General features: G+C 40.7%; 1 protein-coding gene across 2 annotated transcripts in view; it reads left to right on the plus strand.

Moving 5' to 3' along the window:
* The window catches only part of prkcbb (protein kinase C, beta b), a 243,371-nt gene that overhangs the window by 96,436 nt on the left and 122,578 nt on the right, over positions 1-24,357 (plus strand). For both annotated transcript variants that reach the window (XM_022685279.2, XM_022685280.2), the window contains exons 5-8: positions 2,851-2,979; positions 12,707-12,863; positions 12,982-13,116; positions 16,448-16,544. In XM_022685279.2, coding sequence (XP_022541000.1) covers positions 2,851-2,979; positions 12,707-12,863; positions 12,982-13,116; positions 16,448-16,544 — 518 coding nt within the window. The remainder of the gene's footprint in view (positions 1-2,850; positions 2,980-12,706; positions 12,864-12,981; positions 13,117-16,447; positions 16,545-24,357) is intronic.

Raw genomic sequence — 24,357 nt, forward strand, 5'->3', positions numbered from 1 at the left:
TAGGGTGAGATTACAGGTTGGTATAGCTACATTTAGGGTGAGATTACAGGTTGGTATAGCTACATTTAGGGTGAGATTACAGGTTGGTATAGCTACATTTAGAGTGAGATTACAGGTTGGCATAGCTACATTTAGGGTGAGATTACAGGTTGGTATAGCTACATTTAGAGTGAGATTACAGGTTGGCATAGCTACATTTAGGGTGAGATTACAGGTTGGTATAGCTACATTTAGAGTGAGATTACAGGTTGGCATAGCTACATTTAGGGTGAGATTACGGGTTGGTATAGCTACATTTAGGGTGAGATTACAGGTGGGTATAGCTACATTTAGGGTGAGATTACAGGTTGGTATAGCTACATTTAGGGTGAGATTACAGGTTGGCATAGCTACATTTAGGGTGAGATTACAGGTTGGCATAGCTACATTTAGGGTGAGATTACAGGTTGGTATAGCTACATTTAGAGTGAGATTACAGGTTGGTATAGCTACATTTAGGGTGAGATTACGGGTTGGTATAGCTACATTTAGAGTGAGATTACAGGTTGGTATAGCTACATTTAGGGTGAGATTACAGGTTGGTATAGCTACATTTAGGGTGAGATTACAGGTTGGTATAGCTACATTTAGGGTGAGATTACGGGTTGGTATAGCTACATTTAGGGTGAGATTACGGGTTGGTATAGCTACATTTAAAGTGAGATTGCAGGTTGGTATAGCTACATTTAGGGTGAGATTACAGGTTGGTATAGCTACATTTAGGGTGAGATTACAGGTTGGTATAGCTACATTTAGAGTGAGATTACAGGTTGGCATAGCTACATTTAGGGTGAGATTACAGGTTGGTATAGCTACATTTAGGGGGAGATTACAGGTTGGTATAGCTACATTTAGGGGGAGATTACAGGTTGGCATAGCTACATTTAGGGTGAGATTACAGGTTGGCATAGCTACATTTAGGGTGAGATTACAGGTTGGTATAGCTACATTTAGGGGGAGATTACAGGTTGGTATAGCTACATTTAGGGGGAGATTACAGGTTGGCATAGCTACATTTAGGGTGAGATTACAGGTTGGCATAGCTACATTTAGGGTGAGATTACAGGTTGGCATAGCTACATTTAGGGTGAAATTACAGGTTGGTATAGCTACATTTAGAGTGAGATTACAGGTTGGCATAGCTACATTTAGGGTGAGATTACAGGTTGGCATAGCTACATTTAGGGTGAGATTACAGGTTGGCATAGCTACATTTAGGGTGAGATTACAGGTTGGTATAGCTACATTTAGGGTGAGATTACAGGTTGGTATAGCTACATTTAGGGTGAGATTACGGGTTGGTATAGCTACATTTAGGGTGAGATTACGGATTGGTATAGCTACATTTAGGGTGAGATTACAGGTTGGTATAGCTACATTTAGGGTGAGATTACAGGTTGGTATAGCTACATTTAGGGTGAGATTACAGGTGGGTATAGCTACATTTAGGGTGAGATTACAGGTTGGTATAGCTACATTTAGGGTGAGATTACAGGTTGGTATAGCTACATTTAGGGTGAGATTACAGGTTGGTATAGCTACATTTAGGGTGAGATTACGGGTTGGTATAGCTACATTTAGGGTGAGATTACAGGTTGGCATAGCTACATTTAGGGTGAGATTACAGGTTGGTATAGCTACATTTAGAGTGAGATTACAGGTTGGTATAGCTACATTTAGGGTGAGATTACAGGTGGGTATAGCTACATTTAGGGTGAGATTACAGGTTGGTATAGCTACATTTAGGGTGAGATTACAGGTGGATATAGCTACATTTAGGGTGAGATTACAGGTTGGTATAGCTACATTTAGGGTGAGATTACAGGTTGGTATAGCTACATTTAGGGTGAGATTACGGGTTGGTATAGCTACATTTAGGGTGAGATTACAGGTTGGTATAGCTACATTTAGAGTGAGATTACAGGTTGGCATAGCTACATTTAGGGTGAGATTACAGGTTGGTATAGCTACATTTAGGGTGAGATTACAGGTTGGTATAGCTACATTTAGGGTGAGATTACAGGTTGGTATAGCTACATTTAGGGTGAGATTACAGGTTGGTATAGCTACATTTAGGGTGAGATTACGGGTTGGTATAGCTACATTTAGGGTGAGATTACAGGTGGGTATAGCTACATTTAGGGTGAGATTACAGGTTGGCATAGCTACATTTAGGGTGAGATTACAGGTTGGTATAGCTACATTTAGGGTGAGATTACGGGTTGGTATAGCTACATTTAGGGTGAGATTACAGGTTGGTATAGCTACATTTAGGGTGAGATTACGGGTTGGTATAGCTACATTTAGGGTGAGATTACAGGTTGGTATAGCTACATTTAGGGTGAGATTACAGGTTGGTATAGCTACATTTAGGGTGAGATTACAGGTTGGTATAGCTACATTTTGGGTGAGATTACAGGTTGGTATAGCTACATTTAGGGTGAGATTACAGGTGGGTATAGCTACATTTAGGGTGAGATTACAGGTTAGCATAGCTACATTTAGCTATATTTGGTTTGGATTATGGGTATTGTGATTACATTTGATTACATTTGGGTTCCTGGTAGGAATGTGTAAATGTGGGTGGGGCTACAGATGGGTGTGGTTTTGTTAGTGAAGTTAGAAATGGGGTTATAGATGGGTTTGGTGAATTTGATGAATTGTTTCACCAGTTGCCATTATATGGGCTTAAAGAGGTAAACTCATTGTTCTGGGTGATGTAAGATATGAATAGTGTGTTAAGGTCGTGTAATCAGCCCAGTTATCACTCTAAGCAATTAATAACAGTGTCTCTCTCTCTCTTTCTCTCAGATTGTATGATGAATATTCATAAGCGCTGTGTGGCCAATGTTCCCAGTCTGTGTGGAACTGACCACACCGAGCGCCGCGGCCGCATCCAGATCACTGCTGACATCAAGAACAACGCCCTGACCGTCAGCAGTGAGTCTCTCTCTCTCTCTCTCTCTCTCTCTCTCTCTCTCTCTCTCACACACACACACACACACACATACACACAAAGTTCCTGGATATATTCTTGTTCTGTCTAGAAAAGCTTCTGCTGCATCATTTGGTGTCTCACTGATGAAAACAGAAATATTCAGCATTCATTGTGAATTTACTGCAGACTCAGTGGCAAAAGATAACGTTCACATCTACAATAATATGTTTTCATGTTCTTGTATTTTACATAATATATGTTTTGCACTAAGGCACACTTAAAATCCTTTCATTTTCTCAAAAATCATCAGTGTGCCTTATAATCGGGTGCACCTTATGTATGAATTCTACCAGTCAGGTATTAAGGAGCAGTAAAGCCACTCTGCTGAAGTACAGAGTTATACAGGAATTTCAGTTTAGTTCTCCAAGACCAAGCAGTATTAACATTAACCACTAACCGCGCTAAGCACTAGCTCTTTCCTGGTTCAGAAGTAAGTATAATTGGCCTGTAGCCTGCTGCTAACTCCAGCTAACATCACCCTGGCTTACCGAAACACTCAGGCTTCCTCAGTGTAGTGCTGTCCGTAATATTAACTACAGCAGAGGTATTCAACCTTTATACTCCTGGGCCCACTTTGTACCCACTTTTCTTCGAACTTGTAGCCCCGACCAGCTAAAGTATGTGTGTCAATATGCAAACTACTGGCTGGAAAAATAAAGTACTCCACAGCCCATCCAGTCAATTCCATTTCAGTCATTTAGCTAAAATCTGTTTCTCTCTCATTTGGGCTTAAAAATGTTCCTCTGTTACTCAACCAAATCATTGTTTTAGGTAGATATGTTTTCTCTCTCTTTAAAAAGCAGTTTTATCACAAAATCGCACACACATCGTACTTGCAACCCACCCCCCCCCCCCCCACCCCACCCCCCAATTTGGGGAGACCTGCACCTGCAGTTTAAATATCTCTTCTCAACAGTATTGGCCTTTAATATAGCAAACAAAAAAGCAAATACACTACTGTACTATTGAGAAACTGTGAAAGGGGAAGTGAGACATGTTTAGGAAGATGTTATAGAAAAGAAACACCCACACACACACTGAGGCAGTGAGGCATCCCTTTACACACACACCCACCCAACCAACCGTATCACCCCTTTGCTCTAAAAACAGCTTAAAGATTAGAGAGACACTCGTTCACTGCAGCCTGGCTTTAAGCTGAGTGTAAACACCTGTTCAGGGAACTGTCAGGGTTGTTTCTATCTACAGTTTGTGTGTAAATGGTGTTTGAAAGCTGTGTTGGGAATTGCTACTTTATAAAACACACTTTGAACATTCATGAGTCTTTGATGCCACCTAGTGGTGAGCTCTGAGAGACACAGCATGGCTGTTGGCTAGTTGTGAAACTAGCCAAGATATACATATACATTGTTCTAGTGTACTACTTTCTTATAGGATTTATATAAAACTTATTCCATTCTTATTCAGTCAGTTTAGCCTTTTATATCATATTTATAAAAAATTTACATATTAAATTAAATTATTTTATATATATATACAATTTTATATATATATTGTTATATATACTTTTATATTATATTTATAAAATATTTTCATATTATATCAAATAATCATATATATTTATAAAATATTTTATATTTACATATTAAATTAATATGCAAAATGGGTAAAACATCACAAATCAGTTATAAGTGGGTTACCACAGATTGTGCATTATTAATATATTTGTAGTGATTATTAAATGTTAGCAAATGTAAAAAAAAAATTAGAGTGCATATTATTTGATAATAATATTTAAGTACACTTGTATTGTAGTTTATTATTAAGTAGTTGGTATTTATACTCATATAAGGGAATAATATGGAAAATACTGATGCAGTACTGATGTGTTCTTTCTGTTAGTTAGTTCTGTTCATTCATTGAACGATTTATTGCAGTATTTTGCAGTGCACTGGGGTCTATTTCAGTGTTTCAGAGTTTCAGAAATCATAGTTTCCCCTGGAAGATGTGAACATGTCAAACAACCTCATGACTAGTGCTCAGACTCAGTAAACCATAAACCAGCTTGTTTTATTAGTAGTGTAAACTACAGGGGGATTGAACCCCACACTCACTGGGGTTCTGTATTCTGTATTTTCTATGTTTAATGTTTTGCCTGATTCTTTGTCCTGTGATCACGTTTCTGTAAAGCTGCTTTGTGACAACACCAGTTGTAAAAAGTGCTACACAAACAATTTGGTTTGATTTGATTAGTAAGGAATTAGCTGCTCCTACATAAGTAGTTCAACAGACTATTTATATCTTTAATTAATTCTGGGCAGAGTACCGGTTCATTCTGTACAGTGTGGGGGGAGGGGGGTGCACTAGAACCGGCATGTGTTTCTTTTATACTGCCATACAGCTAGAGGCGCTGTGGAGCACCGTGCAGAACAGCACCGTCAAGAGAACACGTGTGGAGTCAAACGCTGGTCTGGCTCTGTCCTGCTCAGTGTGTTCTCTTGACTTTGTCACTAAATTTAGTCACTCACCTCGTCCACAGTGTCTGACTCTTTGTAAAAAGCTAAACATCTAACTAGCTAGCTCATCGTTGAACAATTTGTCTATAATAGGTTTAAGAAAACTTGTAGAAAAACAGTTCTGGCTGCTCTTATAATAACATTTAACAACACAGAAAAAACATTCATGTAATTTACATATAAATGAATTTATTTTGAGACGTGACTGCCTATTTAAAATGCAACAGAAGTTGTTCATTTGTAAGAGTTCATTTGTAAAATTTCTAACATATTTAGAGTGTTTTTTTACTCATTTTTGTCTCTCCCACAACATTAATCCTTTACAGCTTCAAAAACATGTATTATGCAAATTAGGCAATGACGTCATCTAGCAACTCCTAGCCAATAGCTACTTTCTTTACTGAGGAGTTGGCAACACTAGTCCTGCTTGCAGAGAAATCAGAACACCTCCTGCTGCTGTTTCTACTGTAGGAGTGTTTTATCCAGTTAAAATAAAGCAGTAACTACAGCCATTTTAAACATATTAATACTGTAGCTTAATTGATGATTTGGATGTATTTTCTAACTGGAGAAAGAAGGGATACTTAAACATTGTGTATACTTGAATACTTAAACATTGAGTATTTTAGGTCCATTTATAGTGTTTATGGAAGTATTTAACACACCAGGAGGGTGAAGACTAACACATGCCTCCTCTGATACAGCCATCACCTCTTTTCCAACTGCTGCTGATGCAGCATTGCCGAGTAGCATAACAGTGCACTCAGAGGAAAACATCACATGATGTGGGGAGAGAGCACCATCTACCCACCCAAAGAGAGCAAGGCTAATTTTGCTCTCTCAGGGCTCCTGTAGCTGAGGGCAAGCAACATAGACCTAATGTTGTTTAAATAATTATTGCATACTTTCTGTAAAAATTATAAACTTAATTTTACTTCTCAAATATCACTGTGTTCATCTGCTATATAATATATTGAACTGATATATTGAGCAGATCCAAACAACAATTTATAATGGAAAATCATGAAAATGATCAGGCGTGCCCAAACCTTTTCATACCACTGTATGTACACCATAGTGCTGGACGATATGGCCAAAATTCATATCACGATATATTCCTTAATTTCGGTCGATACGATATAATTCCGATATCGATATAAATACTTAGAAGGCCACAGAAAACTGCTAAGAATCCCTGCAATGGAAATATGTACCTACTAGGGGTGGGCGATATGGCCCTAAAATAATATCACAATATTTCATGGTATTATCGCGATAACGATACTCTTGGCGATATGACAAAAAAACAAAAAACTTTTTTATTATTGTATACGATATAATATTGCACACCTTTAAGACATTTAAAAAAAACAATAATTTCAGCAGATTTATAACAGAAGTCAATATTTGAGAATTACATGATACTAATAATAATAATGCACTCCAAATATCTCCATATATCCAGTATTAAAGTAAAATAAATGACACTTTACAGATATAATCTGTCTCTAGTAAATATTTAATAGGAAATTAGAAATGTGTGAGTTTTTCTTTTGCTTAAAACAGCAAAAAAATTAGTACCCTGATGTGATAATTAGGGATGAGTGATGTGGCACGATATTTCAGAGTATAATATCGTGATATATGATATGGCACACCCCTAGTACCTACTACTGTCTACTTAATTTAAGTCTTTGAAACCTCCTTTCACGAAAACATTATAATACTTAAGAAATAAACAAAAGTCAAGATAAATCAATGCTCAATTTTATTTGCATATAGCAAAATAAAAACATGACATCCCTGTCAAACATAAGCCAATATAACTATTACCAATAAAAAATAACTTAAAATTAGGATAGAAGCAGAGCTTCTTAGTCTTTTGTAAACAAATTTAACAGATCAAAACAAAAGTGTTCCAACTAGGATAAAGAACACAAGAAGCCTTTATACACATAAAAGCAACAAAATTTCCCCGTCAAATAAACAAACCTATAGGCTTTATCAACTATAAATAACTTAGTTACAATATAAGCTACAAAAGTGCTTCAGCCAAAATACAACTCTTTATAAACATAAAAGGAACATGATATCCCCGTCAAATAAACAAACCTAAAGGATTCATAAACTTTAAATAACTTAAATAACTTACAACATACGCTATAAAAGTGATTCAGCCAGTATAAGGAAAATATTGTATGTAGTGGAACTGATTGAGGTGGTGGAACAGATTAGATGTTTTAACGTTACCGCTGCTGGTCGGCTCCACTCTCCGGCACAATTTGCAGCAAACTGAAGTTTAGCAGACCTTCCGAGAGTCGAACCAAATCCTCACCACTGAATTAGACCTCCCTCCTTCAATTAATCACTTGTGGAAGCGGCAGGGGCATTCATTTTGCATCAAAAATGTCCCGCGCTGGGAGCCAAGAGGACCCGCGGCTGACCGAGAGGACCCGAGACTGACCGCTGACCGAGCGGACCCGTGGGCGGACCGAGCGAACCAGAGGCGGACCGAGCGGACCCGTAGGCGGACCGAGCGAACCCGTGGGCGGACCCGAGGCTAGGCTAGGCTCGGTTCCGTTCCGTTCCACTCCAGCGCGGAACATTTCAGATGCAAACCGAGCCTACCTTAACCTTGGATCCACTCGTGCCGGCTCCGTTTGGCTCCAGCGCGAGGCATTTTAGATGCGTAGCGGACCCGAGCCTAGCCTAGCCTAGCCAAATTTAGCCTAGCCTAGCCTATCTGGCTACGTGCCTATGTGATTACGTCATCACGCACAGCGATAGTCCAGCTACGGAGGCTGATTGTGTTCAGCTGTGCGGGGAGCTGACGCCAGTAAATCTCATGTCCGTGACAGATCTGTAAATAATACATATCGATATACCACAAAAATGATATCACCGTTATTGAAACATTTCTTATCGCGATAAATACCGATATCGAATTATTGTCCAGGCCTAGTACACCAATTATAAAGGTTATTGTGTGGTATGCACTACATTAGCTAGTGTAATGGATGTATTATTTACGAAACTGTAAGGATTATTGGACTTCAGTTCACTGAAGCAACTTCGCTGTGCTGTTTTCTCTTTATACTGTGAAGAAAAACTTGACACCAAGATTACTGATTTGTTTGTTGCCACTCGTTTAGGTGGTCAACACTCCATCCCTGCTATCAAATATGCAGGAACTGCATGAGAATCTTCCAGCTGTGTACATGTGTGTATATGTGCATTTAAATAAATATTGCTCAAATCATCCTAAATATTTAACCATTTATTGATCTTTTCAAAAAGCATTGCATTCCAGCACTTAATTCTGGGTGTAACTTTTTTTTTTGACAATTGGTGTACATACAGTGGTATGAAAAGGTTTGGGCACGCCTGATCATTTTCATGATTTTCCATTATAAATTGTTGTTTGGATCTGCTCAATATATCAGTTCAATATATTATATAGCAGATGAGCACAGTGATATTTGAGAAGTAAAATTAAGTTTATAATTTTTACAGAAAGTATGCAATAATTCTTTAAACAACATTAGGTCTATGTTGCTTGCCCTCAGCTACAGGAGCCCTGAAAAATTAGCCTTGCTCTCTTTGGGTGGGTAGATGGTGCTCTCTCCCCACATCATGTGATGTTTTCCTCTGAGTGCACTGTTATGCTACTCGGCAATGCTGCATCAGCAGCAGTTGGAAAAGAGGTGATGGCTGTATCAGAGGAGGCATGTGTTAGTCTTCACCCTCCTGGTGTGTTGGGGCATCACTGGTGATAAGGAGTCCTAATTAGTGGGTTGGTTATTTAATTGGCTCAGTAAATTGGGGAGAAAATGGGGAAAAAATGAGAAATAAAAAAATAGGCAGGTATGTGGGGCTGTGTGGTCAGTGCAGGTACTGTTAAAGTTGAGGATCGCATGGATTTTAGTCAATATCAGCAGATTCTTAAGGACAATGTTAAAGAATCAGTGAGAAGGTTGCAGAGGAACAAAGTACAAAATCTGTAAAACTGTGGTGTGATTTAAAGTGGGGTGTTCATGCTCAGAAACCATCAAACCTGACTGGACTGGAGATGTTTTGTAAAGAAGAATGGTCCAAAATACCTTAGACAAACACTTATTGGAATTATTGCACACTTTCTGTAAATCCTATAAACTTAGTTTCACTTCTTAAATATCACTACGTTCGTATGCTATATGATATGTTTACCTGAAATTGCTGATCAGAAAAGCCCAATCATTTATAAAGGAAAATTATCAGGGGTTCCCAAACTTTTTCATATCACTGTATTTAATATTTTATTAACTGAATTAAGTTCAGCTCCTAGAAAGTCTTTTTTTTTTTTATCTCTGAATGGGACTGTATCATTTCATTTTAACAGTTAAGTGTTTTTTTTTTAGGGTTGGGAGTGGAAACACTGTAGGAGTAGATTGAGGACATGAGTCCAGAAGGAACTCTTGTGGTCGAGGCTCCTGTGCTAAGTGATCAGAGTGTGAAAAGGATTAAGTATGTGAACAGATTGATCTGAGCACAGTTCTGAACGTATTAGGCCAGTAATCAGCCGGTCAGCTCAGAGATGATCTACTGCTGCAGTGCTGTATTGGTTTTCACCTCTTGGGGACAGTGTGGGCCAGTTTTCCAGCCCAGTTCAGTTTATTCCTGCAACAGCTGTGGTTTGCAGAGCTGTGGTTTTCAGAATGACTGGCTGGTTTAAGCTCTAAAGCTCCTGGATTATCGATCACTTTATTTATCCTCACTTTCATTTCTCAGTATCTGCTGTGAAAATGGATTGTTGCTGTTGAAAACAGAGAATATTTCATGTTCTAGATCCTTCAGCACTCTGAATGTTTCTCTTACAGTCAGTCAGCTAATCAGAAGCAGAATCTATACACACTGCGGTCATACACACACTTCCCTCAGCACTGTGTTACTGAGCATGCTGGGTGTAGCCGTCATTAGCTGGCAAATTAAGCTTGGTGCGGTAATACACACACAGGTCTGCTAATTGCAATGGAATAAGCTGAACAAACACACACACACACACACACTGTCTTAATGACCACAGCAGCCTTCCTTCACTCATTATGCAAATTTCTCTGGCTGTGAATCTCAGGGCCGCTGTGTTCTCCAGGGATTAATTGGTTCTCTGGTCAAGTGCTAAGGTCAACCCCAATTAGCGCAGAATTACCAAACATATTCTACAAACTGCGATAAGACAGCCCCGCCCTGCTGGAGGGTGTAGATACTGCCTACATGAGTATAATTTACCCCAGTCCTGGCTGCATCTGTTTAAAACCAAGATTAGATTTAGTCAATTAAAACACATATAATATTGTGGTATATTTATAGACAGTAGGTTCTACTGTTGAGTTCACAGTCAAATGAAGTTTTCTCAGAAAAATGAACACAAAAATGTGAGTTTCATCCTTTGGATCAGAAATTTGTGTAATAAAGCAATTTCAAGGTCAACAATTCAATTACCCATATTTTTCACACTGTAAGGCGCACTTAAAATCCTTTAATTTTCACAATAAAAATGTTCTTATAATTCGGTGCACTTTATGAATGAATTTTATATAAAGTACGGCGTTATGCAGAAGTTTTTAGTTTAGTTCTCCAGCATCAAGGTATCAAGGCAGTATTAGCATTAGCTGCTAATTGTGCTAGGCTCTAGCTCTTTCAGCATTCAAAGGTGAGTATTGTTTGGACTGTAGCCTGCGCATTTACTGTATTAAAACAAGCTATGCGGGACAAACTGCTAGCTAATATTACCCTGGCTTACTGGAGCACTCAGGATTCCTCAGTGTAGCACTAATGCTAGCGGTTAGCTGCTAATGCCTTTGTGGAAATCTGTAAATCTGTAAAAAAGGAAGCGCTTTACCCAAATGAACGATTTTTTTTTAGGAATGACAGTTTAGTTTACTTAGCTTAGCTTTACAGGTCTTCCCACCCAGCCAGACCTGTTGAATTAAAAGAAAAACATGGTGGCACCCCTGATTATGCTTTAGAGCATTTGGTTTAATTTTTTTCATTTTCCAAAATCCGCAAAAAAAGTCAAATATAAGGTATGTCTAAATATTAGTGGGAGGTACAGCTTTGTGTCTCTAGTTAAGGGACAGGTTTCACTGCATGTCCATTTATGCTACAGAAAGTAAATAAAGCCCTCATGAAAGACCAGTCAGTTTTTAGTGCTGATTTTGATCATCAAGCATCTTTCAGGTTGGTCACCAATACAGATATTAGGCTCGGCCAAACGCCACATTAATATCACACAGATGCCAGGCAAACCTGGTACATATTTCCCTAATTACAGCCACATCTACACAAACACTGGAAATCTAAGCTGAGTGTAAATAAACAAAATAAACAGAATTCAGGAGATATATTTGTGTTAATTGTTTATTTTGAAAATAGCCTATATTTACTGTATGATAAGTTTTTTATTTTAATAATAAAAAGAAAATATCTGCTTATCCAGCACTAAAAGCATTTTAAACATGTCATCTACAGCTTTCTGACTGCAGGTACTGTTGTTAAAAGATAGACCCTGGAGAGTTTTATCTGGTTAGTTCGGTTAAAATCTTTATTCTCTTTCCTTCACGGCGCACATTAGTTCTACACATATGAACTGCAGAAACAATAAAAAACTCCAGACTGACTGAGCTGAGCCTGTAACTGGTCTTGCTGCAGCCTGTAGAAATGCGGCGCTCCTCAAGTGAGTATTGGCACATATTTTCCAGTTCCAGGTTCCTTCTAGCAGCTGGATGAGGACCTTCCTGTGACCAAACTGCCCCAACAGGGATCCACACAGCACTGCAGTGTAAACTAACGGCCATTCATGACCATTCACGACACGATACATTGACCATCAATCGTATAGAAAAGGCATCTTAGTGACAAGATTTTACGGAAGCATATACTCAGAACAGAGCAAAAAAGCAACGAACTGCAAAATGCTTGGGCAAGTATTATGGGCAAGCAGGTTGGGCTAGGGTGGAGACAAAGGCCAAGGCACAATCACAGGGCCATGTGATAGAATACACACAAGAACACATGAAGAAAGAAAAAACCCAACCTTACAAAGTTTATTTTACTTTACCAGATCACCCCATAGTCCATAGTTAGACTTCCTCAGTGTGTGATGAGCTGAAGTTACTGTAAAGGTGTATTTAGAGATCTTGTTGTTTGTATTGTTTAGTTAAGGAGGCGAAGAACCTGGTACCCATGGACCCAAACGGCCTGTCTGATCCTTACGTCAAACTCAAGCTCATCCCTGACCCAAAAAGTGAAAGCAAACAGAAAACCAAAACCATCAAGTGCTGCCTGAACCCCACATGGAATGAAACATTTACATTGTGAGAAACTTTTCTGAAGCTCATTTTTTACTCCTTCTGATACTCCCAGTGATCTAAGTTAATACACTTCTCTCTTATTCTGTCTCTTATTTCTCTCTTTTTTCTTTCTCACACACAGTAATCTGAAGGATGCAGATAAGGACCGCAGGTTGTCAGTGGAGATTTGGGATTGGGACCTGACCAGCAGGAATGACTTCATGGGCTCCCTTTCATTCGGTATCTCAGAGTTACAGAAGCAGGGGGTGGACGGCTGGTGAGATTTGGTTACACAACTATCTGATCTTTCACCCTAATGAGAGACTGTAGCTCAGCCTCAGTGTATACCACAATACCTACATTTAGAGTGTTATTAATATATATATTCACCTTAATGAGAGACTGTAGCTCCTCCTTGAGTTTTATTAAAGGGGTGTTTACCAATGTTGTGCAAAACTTGTAGAGCTTTACAACATTAGTTATGGGTGACATAACTAATTCTTCAGTTCTTCAGGCTGGTTTAATAGAGGAGGAGAAGCTGCAGAACTGTGAGAGACTGTGAAAAGCTCCAATTTCACACTCGCACAGCACCTTCACTCTGTAATTAGCTTTTTGGCTCTGGCTTTGACCTTCTTTAGTATTTCATGATTTGAGAGAAGACTATTTTTCTAGTCATCATTTTGTGTTACCTTCGATTTATAGCCTGCTCCCTTCTCTCTGCCTGTTTCTTTATCTTTCTTTTATCTCCATCTTGATGTCTCCTTGCACTGCCTCCATCTCAACCTTCGTAATTTTTATCTACACCATCAGCTTCACCCTAATGTCCTCTTCCATTTGCACCCCTTTTGATTTCACCTTCACCTACTTCTTCATTTCCAGTGAACAACATTTCTGACAATGATGGTGATGTAACGTTCATACATTCTCCTTTACACTGAACCTGGATCTGTTTGCCAACAAATTGTGTCTTTTCTCACTTTTTCATTGGCTGTTATATGCACTGTGTAAATCACATCTCAGACAAACACGGACACTGCACTGCATGAACTTCATGATGCACTCACATACTTTTATACACCATTGGGACACTTAAGTCATTGTGGTTGGGGACAAAAAGCAGAGAGACCTCAAAACCTATCATGATGGAAGTTGGGAAGACTCCAGACCAGTTGGTGAGCTCTAATGACATTTGAAGACAGATTTAGCTATTCTATGCTACCATTTGTGGCAGGTTGATAGAGTGATGAGCAATGTGGCAAATCCTTTTTCTCTAGGTAGGCTGACAGTTCATGGGAAACCATTTGATGGCCATTGTACATTGAGATTTTATCCAGGAGGCCTCAGAAGATTGCAAGTTAGAAACATGAATTATTAAATGGGCTGTGACTGAGCCCACCAATGTTTTAGCCACTTTGAATGGAGGTCATAGGTCACAATGAGGAACTGCTGCTGGTGTGGCACACTGTACAATTCACATATATCAAATTGTAGGTGATCCGAGTATAAGATAGCCAGTATAAGTTCTGCAGGGGTAAAGGCAAGCTGGGTGCCCTCGTCTTACCTCTAAGGAGATATGAGGTGAAGTCCCTTACCATGGGCTCAGTTGCCCTGTCAGAACTTCACACTGTCACACTGAAGTTAATCGGATACCTTTTTGTGCCAGGCCTTTTGACTCTGCCTACTGGAGTGGTGTGTGGATGAGCTGAGCAAGGTGAGCCCCGGAATCAAGCGTGATAACCATGTTGTTGCTACCCCGTTTAAACTAGATGCAGTTGATATACTGCTGAAGTTGGTCAGGCCAATGATGAAGAGTGGTTTTTGACCATTACCCAATATGGCCTAAATACGCTTTATCAGCCGAGCTCAGAATGAAAGACATACACTTGTACTACCAGTTGCTGCTATCCAGGTGTAACGGCTCCTGAAGGCAGCCCTGGCGGAGATCCAACTTGGAAATATGATGGATCTATAACAGGGCAGTAAGCTTCTTTGTCATTGGGAAGGGGCACTTATCTGGAATACTGGCATTGTTCAGTTCCCTTATATCCATGCAGATACACAGCTACCTTTACTTCTTCACTATTAGCAAGTTGGATGTTTAGGAAGAGGTATCCACCTGTTTAAGTATGTCATCTCCACTGAGATGCTGTCCCATAGCACTAGAGAGTTGTGCAGGGGTTGTCTCTGTCACTATCGGGTGTACCAAGGGCCGTTGGTGAAAACAGTGAAGCATTGTTGATGCCAGGGGCAGCAACTGTGTGAATATCCAAGCCAGAAGCGTCAACCAGTAAAAAGGTCAAGGCCCTATGCCATGTCCTATGAAATTTAAACTTAGGAGCCACCTTGTCACCATATCTCACCAGCAGATGAAATCAGCCCACAAAATAAATTAAGTTCAGACCAAGAGCATACTGCAAGATGCGTAATGAAATTCCCAAACAATCACAGGACATACAGGTATCTCTTGACACAGTTGATGTCATTGTACAGCATCAGTACACAACATTCACAAGAACCCATACCTACTGTAAAGCATGATCAAAGAAATGTCATGGATAAGTGCTGCTTTGCTGAAGCAGGGCCTCAATATAAATTCTTCACTGTATCAGAGGGTGCTTAAAGAAAATGTAAGACCTTCCATACAAGCATGAAGATAAAACATCACACAGCTGAAATAATTCTGCATGGAGGAGTACAAAAACTTTTATCCCAGTCGGTATCAAAGTCTGGTAGATGGTTAATAATTTATTGTGTTAATAACAGTGATTAGGGATTAGGGTATTCTTACTTTTTTCTCACAAGAAATGTACATATCCTTTATGTTTGTTAGCTGTTACATCTTGCGTTTAAAAGTAATTCCTTCAGTTTTATTTGTTTACATACAGTAAGCTTTATCCTTCAATGCTGTTAAAATGAAGCACAATTGTCTATATGCATATTGTCTATACATAAGTCAAAAAAAGGTTTTCATGGTGTCTCCTGATAACTGTAGTGGTAACATGTATGAATATGTGACATATAAACTTTTCATTTAATTTGACCTGACTTGACAGTGACACAGAGAGTGAAAGAAAGAGATGATTGACCCTAAGTGGAGATTAGCTTGTACAAACATCATTTAGCACCATCCACCGACACACACATACACTCTTCTTCTATTGCCCCCACAGCATGTGTGTGCATGCTTCTGAAGCAATTGAACAAAAGCCATGAGTCACAGAATCACACAGACTCTAAAACACATCATATATTACACACGCAATAAACCCCCCAAACACAACCATTACCCCTAGTGTGTAGTAACAGTGTTTAGTCTGGCGCAGTCTGTTGTTAATCTGGTATTATTTGTTGCATGGTGTTAATCTGCTGTTAGTCTTTTGTTTGCTTGGTGCCAGGTTAGTGTTTGTTTTGTGTTAGTTTAGTTTATAGTTATTATAGCCAGACTGTACACAGATTTAAACTCAATCTAAAGCTAATTGCTAATCACTTGTATTTCAAGTAACACTGCTGCAGCTCCAGGAGGGCTTTCTGCAGGTGTTGGATAGACAGCTTGGTGGAAGAGAAAAGTGTGCTCTTTATCTCTCTCTCTCTGTTCTTCCTCTCACCAGGTTTAAGCTGCTGAGTCAGGAGGAGGGGGAGTACTTTAACGTTCCTGTTCCTCCGGAGGGAGAAGAGGGCAATGAAGAGCTCAGGCAGAAATTTGAGGTAAAAGTTCTACTTCCTCCATTTATGATCTGTAAAGATCTCTTAATATAACACTACAACAGTAATAATAATACTAATAATAATATATCCTTAACTGACTTCAACCTAATCCATTGTCCCCAACTACAGTGGTATGAAAAAGTTTGGGCACTCCTGATCATTTTCATGATTTTCATATACAGTCATATGAAAAAGTTTGGGCACCCCTATTAATCTTATTCATTTTTAGTTCTAAATATTTGGGTGTTTGCAACAGCCATTTCAGTTTGATATATCCAATAACTGATGGACACAGTAATATTTCAGGATTGAAATGAGGTTTATTGTACTAACAGAAAATGTGCAATATGCATTAAACCAAAATTTGACCGGTGCAAAAGTATGGGCACCCTTATCATTTTATTGATTTGAATACTCCTAACTACTTTTCACTGACTTAATGAAGCACAAAATTGGTTTGGTAACCTCATTGAGCTTTGAACTTCATAGCCAGGTGTATCCAATCATGAGAAAAGGTATTTAAGGAGGCCAATTGCAAGTTGTTCTCCTATTATCAAAACAACTCTCAAATGATCTAAAAGCAAAGATTGTTCAACATAGTTGTTCAGGGAAAGGATACAAAAAGTTGTCTTAGAGATTTAACCTGTCAGTTTCCACTGTGAGGAACATAGTAAGGAAATGGAAGACCACAGGGACAGTTCTTGTTAAGCCCAGAAGTGGCAGCCCAAGAAAGATATCAGAAAGGCAGAGAAGAAGAATGGTGAGAACAGTCAAGGACAATCCACAGACCACCTCCAAAGAGCTGCAGCATCATCTTTCTGCAGATGGTGTCACTGTGCATCAGTGAACAATACAGCGCACTTTGCACAAGGAGAAGCTGTATGGGAGAGTGATGCGAAAGAAGCCATTTCTGCAAGCACGCCACAAACAGAGTCGCCTGAGGCGGCGGATGTTGTCCTGAGGAATCTCCACCCAGACCTGGATTAAAGCGTCAGTCAACTCCTGGACAGTCTGTGGTGCAGTGTGATGTTGGTGGATGGAGCGAGACATGATGTTCCAGATGTGCTGGATTGGATTCAGGTCTGGGGAACGGGCGGGTCAGTGCCTTCATCATGTAGGAACTGCTGACACACTTCAGACACATGAGGTCTCGCATTGTCCTGCATCAGGAGGAACCCAGGGCCCACTGCACCACCATATGGTCTCACAAGGGGTCTGAGGTTCTCATCTCGGTACCTAATGGCAGTCAGGGTTCCTCTGACGAGCACATGGAGGTCTGTTCTGCCCTCCAAAGAAATGCCTCCCCACAACATTACTGACCCACTGCCAAACCGGTCATGCTGGAGGATGTTGCAGCAGCAGAATGTTCTCCACAGAGTTTTCAGACTCTGTCACATCTGTCACATGTGCTCAGTGTGAACCTGCTCTCATCTGTGAAGAGCACAGGCCGCCTATGTCAAATCTTGGTTTTCCAAGTGTTGAGCTGTAGGCACAAGCCCCACTTGTGGACGTCAGGCCCTCATATCACCCTCATGGAGTCTGTTTCTGACAGTTTGAGCAGAAACATGGATATTAGTGGGCTGCTGGAGGTCATTATGCAGGGCTCTTGCACTGCTCCTTCTGTTCCTCCTTGCACAAAGGAGGAGGTAGCGGTCCTGTTGCTGGGTTGTTGCCCTGCTACGGCCCCCTCCATGTCTCCTGATGTACTGGCCTGTCTCCTGGTATCTGCTCCATGCTCTGGACACTGTGCTGAAAGATACAGCAAACCTTCCTGCCAGAGCTCACATTGATGTACCATCCTGGATGAGCTGCACTACCTGAGCAACTTCTGTGGGTTGTAGACACCACCTCATGCTTCCTCTATGGTGAGAGAACCGACAAACTGCAAAAGTGACCAAAACATCAGCCAGAAAGGATGAGAACAGAGAAAAGGTCTGTGTTCACCAGCTGCAGAATCACTCCTTTATAAGGGTTGTCTCTCTAATTGCCTCTCATTTCTACCTGTTGTCTGTTCCATTTGCACAACAGCAGGTAAAATTGATTCACAATCAGTGTTGCTTCCTAACTGGACATGTTAATTTCACAGAAGTGGGGTTGACCTGGAGTTACATTGTGTTCTTTAAGTGTTTCCTTATTGGAATCCAACCAACCATCCATCACAAACCCTATTCCCAACAATACCCAACCCTAACCCAAACACTATTCCCAACAATTTTCAACCCTAACCCAAACACTATTCCCAACAATATCCAACCATAACCCAAACCCTATTCCACAACAATATCCAACCCTAACCCAAACCCTATTCCCAACAATATCCAAACCTAAAACAAACCCAATACCCAACAATACACAACCATAAACCAAACCCTATTCCACAACAATATCCAACCATAACCCAAACCCTATTCCCCAACAATATCCAACCCTAACCCAAACCCTATTCCCAACAATACTCAACCCTAACCCAAACCCTATTCCCAACAATATCCAACCCTAACCCAAACCTTATTACCCAATAATATCCAAACCTAACACAAACCCTATACCCAACAATACACAACCATAACCCAAACCCTACTTCACAACAATATCCAACCATAACCCAAACCCTATTCCCAACAATATCTGACCATAACTCAAACCCTATTCCCAACAATACCCAACCATAACCCAAACCCTATTCCACAACAATACCAAACCATAACCCAAACCCTATTCCACAACAATACCCAACCATAACCCAAACCCTATTCCACAACAATATCCAACCATAACCCAAACCCTATTCCCAACAATATCTAACCCAACCCTATTCCCAACAATACTCAACCCTAACCCAACCCTATTCCCAACAATATCCAACCCTAACCCAAACCTTATTACCCAATAATATCCAAACCTAACACAAACCCTATACCCAACAATACACAACCATAACCCAAACCCTACTTCACAACAATATCCAACCATAACCCAAACCCTATACCCAACAATATTCAACCATAACCCGAACCCTATTCCCAACAATACCCAACCATAACCCAAACCCTATTTCACAACAATACCCAACCATAACCCAAACCCTATTCCCAACAATATCTGACCATAACTCAAACCCTATTCCCAACAATACCCAACCATAACCCAAACCCTATTCCACAACAATACCAAACCATAACCCAAACCCTATTCCACAACAATACCCAACCATAACCCAAACCCTATTCCACAACAATATCCAACCATAACCCAAACCCTATTCCCAACAATATCCAACCATAACCCAAACCCTATTCCACAACAATACCCAACCATAACCCAAACCCTATTCCACAACAATACCCAACCATAACCCAAATCCTATTCCCAACAAAACCCAACCATAACATAAACCCTTTTCCCAACAATATCCAACCATAACCAAAACCCTATTCCCAACAATATCCAACCATAAACCAAACCCTATTCCCAACAATACCCAACCATAACCCAAACCCTATTCCCAACAATATCCAACCCTAACCCAAACCCTATTCCCAACAATATCCAACCATAATCCAGACCCCATTCCCAACAATATCAACCCTAAACCAAAGCCTATACCCAACAACATCCAACCCAAACCCTATTCCCAACAATATTCAACCGTAACCCAAACCCTATTCCCAACAATATACAACCGTAACCCAAACTCTCTTCCCCAACAATACCCACCCCTTATCTAGGCCTATTTAAACATTTTTCAACAACAAAATTCAACCCCTGTCAATTAATGTTTCCTGAAAGTAGAAACCCTCCTTTTTATTCATCAAACATAAACTTGGGCACTTAAACTTTTTCCAGCCAAGGGTAACCTGTTTCAGGGCTGCTTTATCCTGCCTAAATACAGGAACCATATTTCTTTTTTTTTGTTTTAGAAAAATAAAATGAATATTCACAAGGAAGCAATTGCACAAAGCTCTCTTTTTCAGCTCTCATTCAGAACATTTCCACTGAATGCAGTTTATTTGTGTGTGTGTGTGTGATAGAGTAATATGCGCAGAAGCAACTGTCTGTTGCCCTCAGCTCCTATTGTTATGATGCATAATGCAGAATGCGAGAAAATGGCCAATCTGCATCTGAGCTGATGGAGGCTTTCACTTAGACCTTATTATCTCTCTCTTTCTCTCTCTTTCTCTCTCTCTCTCTCTCTCCCTCTCCCACTTTCTCTCTTTCTCCTACTGTCTCTCACTGGGTAGGGGATTCTTAGCCAGTCATATGACCTTCATACCCCACCCTGGTGAGCTTAAGCAGTGTTTTAGCTGTGTGTTGGGTTCTGTCACTAGAACCATAAACTAAATCCCTTTGATTTGCCTTATATTGTACATTCCTAATAATTCATAGCATTACTCAGGATACTGAGTTTTTTAAAGTGGATTCTAAACTAATCATAGCAGGTACTGAGTAATTCATAGTGGATGCTGAAGAAATCATAGCAGATACTAAGTAATTCATAGTGGATACTGAAGAAATCATGGCAGATACTGAATAATTCATAGTGGATACTGAAGAAATCATAGCAGATACTAAGTAATTCATAGTGGATGCTGAAGAAATCATGGCAGATACTGAATAATTCAAAGTGGATACTGAAGAAATCATGGCAGATACTGAATAATTCATAGTGGATACTGAAGAAATTATAGCAGATACTGAATAATTCATAGCGGATACTGAAGAAATCATAGCAGGTACTAAGTAATTCATAGTGGATACTGAAGAAATTGTAGCAGATACTGAATAATTCATAGTGGATACTGAAGAAATCATAGCAGATACTGAATAATTCATAGCGGATACTGAAGAAATCATAGCAGATACTAAGTAATTCATAGTGGATGCTGAAGAAATCATAGCAGATACTAAGCTATTCATAGTGGATACTTAACGAAGTATAGCAGATACTGAATAATTTATAGCAGATACTGAAGAAATCATAGCAGATACTGAATAATTCATTGTGGATACTGAAGAAATCATAGCAGATACTAAGTAATTCATAGTGGATACTTAACAAAGTATAGCAGATACTAAATAATTCACATTGGATACTGAACAAATTATAGCAGATACTGAATAATGCATGGCCGATACACAATTATTTATTGAAGATACTGAAGATTCATTGCAGAGGCTAAATATATATGTTGGACACTAAATAATTCATAGTGGTTGCTGAATAATTCATAGTGGTTACTGAATAATTCATAGCAAATACTAAATACTAAATAATTCAAAGTGGATATTTCATTTTAAAAAGTGGATAACTCATTTATTGCAGATGTTGATTAATTCATTGTAGATAATGAATAATTGATACTGAATAATAGTTATATACTAGATTGCAGTTCCTGCAGAAACTGCGAGTGTGATTGCAGTGCTGGCTGGTATCTGCTAAGGTGTTGCTAGGTGGTTGCTAAGGTGTTGCTAGGTGGTTGCTAAGGTGTTGCTGTGGTATCCGGGGTGGTTGCTAAGATGTTGCTAGGTGGTTGCTAAGGTATTGCTAGGCGGTTGCTAAGGTGTTGCTATGGTATCCAGGATGGTTGCTAAGGTGTTGCTAGGTGGTTGCTAGGGTGTTGCTAGGCGGTTGCTAAGGTGTTGCTATGGTATCCGGGGTGGTTGCTAAGGTGTTGCTAGGTGGTTGCTAGGGTGTTGCTAGGCGGTTGCTAAGGTGTTGCTATGGTATCCGGGGTGGTTGCTAAGGTGTTGCTAGGTGGTTGCTAGGGTGTTGCTAGGCGGTTGCTAAGGTGTTGCTATGGTATCCGGGGTGGTTGCTAAGGTGTTGCTATGGTATCCGGGGTGGTTGCTAAGGTGTTGCTAGGTGGTTGCTAAGGTGTTGCTAGGCGGTTGCTAAGGTGTTGCTATGGTATCTGGGGTGGTTGCTAAGGTGTTGCTAGGTGGTTGCTAGGTGGTTGCTAGGGTGTTGCTAGGCGGTTGCTAAGGTGTTGCTATGGTATCCGGGGTGGTTGCTAAGGTGTTGCTAGGTGGTTGCTAGGGTGTTGCTAGGCGGTTACTAAGGTGTTGCTATGGTATCCGGGGTGGTTGCTAAGGTGTTGCTAGGTGGTTGCTAGGTGGTTGCTAGGGTGTTGCTAGGCGGTTGCTAGGTGGTTGCTAAGGTGTTGCTATGGTATCCGGGGTGGTTGCTAAGGTGTTGCTAGGTGGTTGCTAGGTGGTTGCTAGGGTGTTGCTAGGCGGTTGCTAAGGTGTTGCTATGGTATCCGGGGTGGTTGCTAAGGTGTTGCTAAGTGGTTGGTAGGTGGTTGCTAAGGTGTTGCTAGGCGGTTGCTAAGGTGTTGCTATGGTATCCGGGGTGGTTGCTAAGGTGTTGCTAGGTGGTTGCTAGGGTGTTGCTAGGCGGTTGCTAAGGTGTTGCTATGGTATCCGGGGTGGTTGCTAAGGTGTTGCTATGGTATCCGGGGTGGTTGCTAAGGTGTTGCTAGGTGGTTGCTAAGGTGTTGCTAGGCGGTTGCTAAGGTGTTGCTATGGTATCTGGGGTGGTTGCTAAGGTGTTGCTAGGTGGTTGCTAGGGTGTTGCTAGGCGGTTGCTAAGGTGTTGCTATGGTATCCGGGGTGGTTGCTAAGGTGTTGCTAGGTGGTTGCTAGGTGGTTGCTAGGGTGTTGCTAGGCGGTTACTAAGGTGTTGCTATGGTATCCGGGGTGGTTGCTAAGGTGTTGCTAGGTGGTTGCTAGGTGGTTGCTAGGGTGTTGCTAGGCGGTTGCTAGGTGGTTGCTAAGGTGTTGCTATGGTATCCGGGGTGGTTGCTAAGGTGTTGCTAGGTGGTTGCTAGGTGGTTGCTAGGGTGTTGCTAGGCGGTTGCTAAGGTGTTGCTATGGTATCCGGGGTGGTTGCTAAGGTGTTGCTAAGTGGTTGGTAGGTGGTTGCTAAGGTGTTGCTAGGCGGTTGCTAAGGTGTTGCTATGGTATCTGGGGTGGTTACTAAGGTGTTGCTAGGTGGTTGCTAGGTGGTTGCTAAGGTGTTGCCAGGCGGTTGCTAAGGTGTTGCTATGGTATCTGGGGTGGTTGCTAAGGTGTTGCTAGGTGGTTGCTAGGTGGTTGCTAGGGTGTTGCTAGGCGGTTGCTAAGGTGTTGCTATGGTATCCGGGATGGTTGCCAAGGTGTTGCTAGGTGGTTGCTAGGTGGTTGCTAGGGTGTTGCTAGGCGGTTGCTAAGGTGTTGCTATGGTATCCGGGGTGGTTGCTATGGTGTTTCTAGGTGGTTGCTAGGTGATGTATATGCATCAGTTAGATTAAATGGTGTTTGCACGTTGCTACGCAACGTGCAAATACATCAATCAGCTATGCACGCTAGGTTGCTCTGGCCGTTCGGGGGTGTCCAAACTTTTGACCCGTGGCTCCATTACACACAGTACTGGGGGGCCGGGGTGTCAAAACTTTTGACCCGTGGCTCCATTACACACAGTACTGGGGGGCCGGGGTGTCCAAACTTTTGACCTAACGCTGATTTATCCCATAGCTGCTCCATACACTCACAGTACTGGAGTTCTAGCTACCTGTCCTTCGATCTAGCTGCCGTCCTCCGATTGGCCCCATTCATTCCAATGGGGCCACTTCGTACGACATTCGTACGAAATCCGTACGTCGTAACTTTTCGTAACGCATATTTTCGGAAAGAGCTCAATAAGTTCTACAGGTCCTCAATTGGTTTCATCTTCGTATTTCAAAAATTGCGACGTCCACGGGCGTGCAAAGTTCTGCCCATTCATTTTCAATGGTCAAAAAAACGCGTACTTACGAAGTTTTTACGAAAAACG

Source organism: Astyanax mexicanus, chromosome 19 (genome assembly GCF_023375975.1).
Source record: "Astyanax mexicanus isolate ESR-SI-001 chromosome 19, AstMex3_surface, whole genome shotgun sequence".
Classification (NCBI taxonomy): domain Eukaryota; kingdom Metazoa; phylum Chordata; class Actinopteri; order Characiformes; family Acestrorhamphidae; genus Astyanax; species Astyanax mexicanus.